This window comes from Melospiza georgiana, chromosome 18, assembly GCF_028018845.1.
Source record: "Melospiza georgiana isolate bMelGeo1 chromosome 18, bMelGeo1.pri, whole genome shotgun sequence".
Taxonomy (NCBI): domain Eukaryota; kingdom Metazoa; phylum Chordata; class Aves; order Passeriformes; family Passerellidae; genus Melospiza; species Melospiza georgiana.
Window position 1 is genome coordinate 11,481,150 of NC_080447.1, and position 6,463 is coordinate 11,487,612.

The window sequence follows — 6,463 nt, forward strand, 5'->3', positions numbered from 1 at the left end:
TGCCCCAGAGCCGGGGCACGGCGGGGCTGCCGGGCTGGCCCCGAGCGGGAGCGGACGGGACGGGGCTGCGCCGCCCCCCGCGCTCGTTCCGGTTCCGGCGCGCGGAGCAGGGCGGGAGGCGGCGGAGGCCATTAGGGAGAGCGGCGCGGGCGGTGAGTGCGGCGCGGGGCTCTCGGCTCCCTGTGGAACGCCCTCGCTCCGTGGGCGCTCTGGGGAGGTGCCCGGGCAGTGCCGCATCCCCTGAGGGGCCGGAGGGGGCCGGGTCGGAGCGGCGAGGTGCGGGAGGGCTGGGGTGGCCGCGGCTCCCTCACGAACGGGCCCGGGGCCCCCGAGCGCGGCCGAGCTGTCCGCGGGGCTCGCAGGGGCCGTAACGCTGTAGGATCCACCTGTGGCCCTTCCCTTGGAGGTACGAGTGGTTTGTTCTGTGATCCTTAACAGTGAATTTCCCAGAAGAGACCTGGAAAAGACTGGCTGCTGATGTTTAACGTCTACATGGGCACGTCTCTAGACAAGTGTTATTGATGCATAGTCAAAACACATGTTGTATTAAAAATGTGAGGAAATTGGTTCTTCACTCTACTGGAAGAGATGATGGATTGTGTAATTGGAAGTTATTCTACATCTTTCTTTGTAATAAACGCTTTTGTTTTCCCGGTGCCTCAGGTGTAGAGCCCCAGCACTGCAGCCATGTCGATCGGAGTGCCAATCAAGGTCCTGCACGAGGCCGAGGGCCACATCGTGACCTGTGAGACCAACACTGGGGAAGTTTATCGAGGCAAACTTATCGAAGCTGAAGACAACATGAATTGTCAGGTATCTTTTGTTTCACAAGGATGGAGGGAAGGTTGGCTGATCTGGGCCTTGGAAGGCTGAAAACTTGATTAAAGACTGTTGCTTTTAGTTCTGGGATTAAAAAAAAAACTGTACTGATGCTGTTTTTTACTGTGGTGAAGTGAATTCAGCGTTACAGAATGCTCCAAAGAGGCCAGAGCTTATTTCCAGTTTCAGAGTAGGATTGGGCATCCCTGTCAGTAGGATCAGAGATTTTTAAGTCTGTCCTGTGAACAGTGTTTTTCCAGGGTTCTTTGTTTAAAGCCACTGAGTGTGAGAAACGAAAGCTTTCTAATGTACATTACTGTAGTCATTCCTAGAGGGCCTAACTTTGACTTCAGGCAAGTGCTCGTGGAAATCAGAATGCTTTCCTAATAGTTAGTACTAAAATAACTTTATTAAAACTATTTGCATGTAAGAAAACAAAAATAATGATGCTGATAAAGCTGATTTGTAAACTGGTGAGACAGCAAAAGTCCTTGGTGAGTTTGAATGGTCATGATGCTTTGTGTCACAGCTGAGGGCTGTCTGAGCACTGACTGATTTTCCCTTGCAGATGTCCAACATAACAGTGACATACAGAGATGGCCGGGTGGCACAGCTCGAGCAGGTGTACATCAGGGGGAGCAAGATACGGTTTCTCATCTTACCAGATATGTTGAAGAATGCTCCTATGCTAAAGAGCATGAAGAATAAAAACCAGGGTTCTGGAGCTGGCCGAGGGAAAGCAGCTATTCTCAAAGCTCAAGGTATGTGCAGTTTGTTCCAGGTGCCTCCCCCTATTTTTCTGTAGAAGTGGAAAAACTCATCTCTGTCACTGGGGAGATTAAGCAGGAAGAAGTGGAAAGATTACTGGTTCATACAGTGTTTTTCTGTATGTTTTATCTTAAAGTGAGAGTCAAGACTCAAATTGTCCCAATTACCCAAATTGTCCCAATTGTTTAGTATTGATGCTGCAGTAATTTAGAGGTAGTGAGTAGCCCTGTTAAACAGAGCCTTTCTGTTAAACTAAAAGAGTTCTGTTCTCCTGCAGTTGTGGCCACCAGCTGTTTGAAATGCTTGGGGAAGGATTCAGGTGTTCTTGTTGAGCTGTTGTAGGAAAACAGCTTTAGTTACAAAGTTACTGGGGAGCTGTAATTATTACCTTTTCTGTAGCTCACTCTCATTTGTGCCTTCCTCAGGGGATCAGTCTGGTTCTTAGGTAGCTCAGTAACAGCCATGTGCCACAGAGTCCCTGCTTAACTGCAGTGTGCAGTAACGTTTGTGTGGGGGAGTAACTTACTGAGAAGTGTTACAAAACCTTGCAGGAGCGTGGGGTTCCAAGTGTCTTGTGTGTCAGAAGGAACATGAGATGTGTGAGTTTCTGCTGCAGTTGTTCTGAGGAGCTGTGGGACCATTAGGATCTGGCTCTTCTCACAGAACACTTTGTGCTCTCACATCACTTTCTGAGCATTTCCTGCCTTCTGAGCAAGAGACCTTGAGTTTTGTTGATGTTTTGCTTGTCAGTTGTTGAGATAAATGTGTCAAATTCATGTCATCCCTGATGTTTTCTTTCTTCAGTGGCTGCTAGAGGAAGAGGCCGTGGGATGGGCCGTGGCAACATCTTCCAGAAGAGAAGATAATTTTGGTCTTGGCTGAATTGCTTTTTTTATTAGGGGTGTTAACTTGACTTTGTGTGCATTGGTATCAGTTTTGTTTAATAAATGTTTCTGACAAAAACTTGTCTGCTCTTACCTGACAGGACAATTATTGGGCAAATATTTCAAACTCAAGCCAGCTTTTGAAAATAGTGGACTTTGTTATATCTAGTTTTGACCACTTTGTGTGATGCATTGGTTTTTGAAGATCATTATGTTTTCTTTTTCTTGTTAATCCTGCTGTCATTTATTCTCTAAAGAATTAGAAGGCATTCTTAATGAAGAATTTTAAGTCATACTATAAAGTCTTATTAGCAGCTGAATTTATGGAAAATACAGCAAAGCAGAGTTAGCTTCCTGAGAAGCAGAGCACTGTGTTCTTTAGCTTTTTACAATAGATAGAGGTCCACCTTCAGATCTCTATATTGTACTTGTATTCTTGCATTTCTTATCTTTCTCTTTGGATATGGGGAGAATTTTTCATTAGGAACACACAACTTTGATAGCCTGAATCTATATTTGCAGTGAAAAAATCTATTCTGACTTTCTTAGCAGTTTTTCCCTGTGTCTGAGAAAAGATGACAGAATATAAAATAGGCATTTTCCAGGATAAGTTTGAAATGCTTTGTAGATTTGAAAGGCAGTGCAGGTGTGTGAGAAATTTTATAAATAGTTATCCATTAAACACAGCTCAATCCAAATGCTGATTTTTGAACAAAACTCACTATCAACTTCAGCTTTTGATCTTATTATCTGTACGCAGTTGTGTGTTGATCAGCTGATCTGCAGGAAGCCAAATCTAGTTGTAACTTCATTAAAGTGTGGCCTGGGTGTTTTTACTGACTTAAATGGTTGAAATGTTTCAATGTAACCCTTGTGTACCTAATCTACTTGCATAAGGTCAATTCCCAGTCTGTACACACAGTGAAGAGCTGCTCTTGCTTTTCTGCCTGGGTTGCTGTGAAGACTCTCCCTTGTGTGCAGACAGGAAAGTTGAGCTAATGTATTAACTTGTTGAATTGTGTGTAAATAAAGCTGTATTTGGTCTCTGGGGAAAGCCCTGCTGCATGTTCTTCTGGGTGGTAGTGATCCTGAATATTTGCAATGGAAACCTCCTTAGAATATGTGTAAGGGATACTTGAGCCTAACTCTAAAAGCATTTTAGTGTCATTTTGTACCTCTCATGAGGAATGTGTCCAAAAGATGGCAGTCCTCACAAACAGGGACCATTTCCACTGGTGCTGACTGGCTCACCTCTTTTAAAGTTCTGCTCTCCTTCTTGAGCAATGCCAAGCTGCTGTTCTCTCAGGAGCCGTGGATGTGGCATTCAGCAGCACTGAGGGTGGGGGACCAGCACGAATTTTGGAGAGAAACAGTAACTTTCCTCAGGAGGTTTGATGGAACAAACTGTATCTGCTTTAGGAAGTTTGGAGTAACTTCTCTAATGCCTATCAGCTTTGAAGAAGATACTGGATTTTGCAAAAACAAAAAGCTTTGCCCTGTGGCTTCAGGTTGAGGCTGAGTCTAGGATGAACTCTTCAGAAGGATACTGTGAGTTTGGTGTTAAAAATGTTGAAGTTTCACACTAGTAGGAAAATCTCAGCCAAGACAAACATCACTTAGCAATTTCTGACTGGAGTAACTGGAATGCTGGTTTGTTACAGGCTGCTTTCCAGTGCCTTCCTGTACTGTGTGTATTATTACAGTGTGATAAATAAAAATTTCCTCCTCACAGATGAGGTCTCACCCACTAGATGGCTCTGTTGGCAAGAGAATGAAGCTCAAGAAACCAGAACCCTCTGGAAAAGAAAAATGCGGGAAATGTGACTTCTGCTATAAAGTCCATAAACTCAAGGGCTCTTATAAACTAGCATGAAAACACTCACCTTATTTTCTTTCTTCTTCAGTGTTCCTGAGTGCTGGCTTCCTGCATGGCTGGGTTATTCCAGCTGCTGATTGATGCTGTGTTTCCCTGGTACTTGGCTAATTGGCAAATGCACTTAAATCATGCAGATTCCTCAGTTCAGTAATTTAAGCAATCTGTTTCCCTGGGATGGCAGATACTAAGGAGAGATGCAGCTGTTTTTAACATCTGCATTTATTTGTGATTTGTTTTTTTAATCACAGATTGCAGCATTTCTTTTCATTGTTTGCCATCGCACTGTGTGTGGGCTTATAAATCTCATGTTCTTCAGTGGGTTCAGGGCTCTCCATAATTTCCTGCTTTTGGCAGAGAGAGACAAGCAGGGGCCTAAAGCCTTGTTCCAAACTTGCCCCTTTGATAACACCAGTGCAGGTGCCTTTGAAGTACTGGTGGGACAGGGAATCTGTACTGTAGGTGTCCAAAATGGTGTGTGGAGAGGTGCAGGTGGGAATTCACCTGGTCTTCCAGGGTCAAAACCACACTTGTGCTCTTGTATGAAAACAAGGCGTAACATCAGAGAAAAGTTCAAGAAAGTATCACTTGAAAAAAAATTGCTTTGCATAGAACTGTAGGATCTTTCCTCACTGACCAGGTGCTTTCATCCCATACATGTGCAGCTCTTCTCTCCAGGTATGTCTAACTTGTATTTGATCCTAAAGTTGTACTTTTCTTTAGTTCATTTTTCAATGCTCTTCTAGAAGGGCAGAATGGAGTGGGAAATGTGAATTTCTGGTGCTGGTAGTCAGGATAACTGTCCAGTCTGTATCTGTTTGCTACTTGAGCTTTACAGTGAGCTTTCCTGTAAAATAGATGTGTCCTGTTTCTTTTGCCAGTAAAATGTGAGCAAGGGTGGAAGACTGATGTCCCAGTAGACCAATGGTTTGGTGAGGTAGCAATGGATGGAATTCTGAGGTCTACAAGAAAGTGTCAGTGATTCAGTTGTTTATTTCTCAGGCAAGGGCCAAAAGTGGGGAAAGAGTTCTCCCAGGGATCTGTGTTGTTTCCATCCTGACAGAAGCAGAAATTTAGATGTGGACTTGCACCTTATTGCAGCCAAACTAATTTCAGACAGATCTGATCTTCCTCCTCCAACTTTAGATAAAACTTTCCAGGACCCTCCTGCCTTCAGAGATTCTTTGGAAGGAAATACAGATATACCACTTTAAAAGCATGGTCATGGAACAGCCTTGAAGAGGTGCTGATGGGTCAGTGAGTGCAGGTCACAAGTGAGAGGAGGCTTCACCTGCTCACACCTGCAGAGAGGAGAGCTGCCAGGTGACTGCAGTGTGCTGAAGTAGGCTAAGCACTGCCTATCTGCAAATATTTTCCAGGTCAAGCTGTGTTTTGATGCTCCAGGTGTCATGTTGTTGCCTAGACCTGTAATGAGAGCTCTTGATAGAGTCAAGAGTATTTTGGAGGTGGTGAATAAGAACATGCCACCCTTCCCTGCTCATGGTCACTGTTCCTCACAGACCAGGGTGTGGGATTATTTCACTCCTCCTGCAGTTAGTGCTGACATTAGTGTGCAGTATGAGTAGTAGGTTTGGGGTGGGTTTATGCCACTTAATTCAGAGCTTTAATGAGAAAAGTATTTGGGTTAAAAAGTATTTGTGTGTGAGTTGCTTGTTCCTAGTAGCAGGCTATTATTCCTGGCACAGGACCAGTCATTGCATAAGCAAGTATTGTGCAGCCTTCTGCTGCTCAGCACAGACTATCAGAGCCTATGAAAAGTGGAGATTTTCCAGCATCGTTAATTCAAGGGAGAATGCTGAACCCTGGCAAGGAAACAGATTGTATCCAGAAGATGTGTAGTAATGCTGGGAGAAATGAAAAGAATTGCAGAAAAACACTATCATTGTTCTTTTGTTGGGTGAACTGCTTGCAGTGAGCATTTAATTTGTTCTTCATTTTCCCTTTCCTGGGGACTTCAAGTCTGTTGTGTGGCTGGGGGTTTGCCCTAATTCCAGCTCACTTGAGAGATGCTGGCACATCTAATCCTGAGCAAGCTACTGCTTGTGAGGCAAAACTTCTACATTTTGTCCCTTGGTGCCTAAAATGTTGATAGAGAGTG

General features: G+C 44.3%; 1 protein-coding gene across 3 annotated transcripts; it reads left to right on the forward strand.

The window, feature by feature from the left end:
- The first annotated feature begins 50 nt into the window (after nucleotides 1-50).
- SNRPD3 (small nuclear ribonucleoprotein D3 polypeptide) lies at nucleotides 51-3,522 on the forward strand. Of its 3 annotated transcripts, XR_009115375.1 has the most exons (5): nucleotides 51-152; nucleotides 664-813; nucleotides 1,388-1,580; nucleotides 2,392-2,842; nucleotides 2,873-3,522. XR_009115375.1 is itself a non-coding variant. In XM_058037205.1 (4 exons), exons 2-4 carry the CDS (start codon nucleotides 688-690, stop codon nucleotides 2,451-2,453), a joined length of 381 nt encoding a protein of 126 aa, XP_057893188.1. In that variant the 5' UTR covers nucleotides 51-152; nucleotides 664-687; the 3' UTR covers nucleotides 2,454-3,522. The 3 variants fall into 3 exon arrangements, 2 of the variants coding, with proteins under 2 accessions (XP_057893188.1, XP_057893189.1); XM_058037205.1 differs by having other exon boundaries at nucleotides 2,392-3,522; XM_058037206.1 differs by lacking the exon at nucleotides 51-152 and adding an exon at nucleotides 327-406 and having other exon boundaries at nucleotides 2,392-3,522.
- Nucleotides 3,523-6,463: the final 2,941 nt, after the last annotated feature.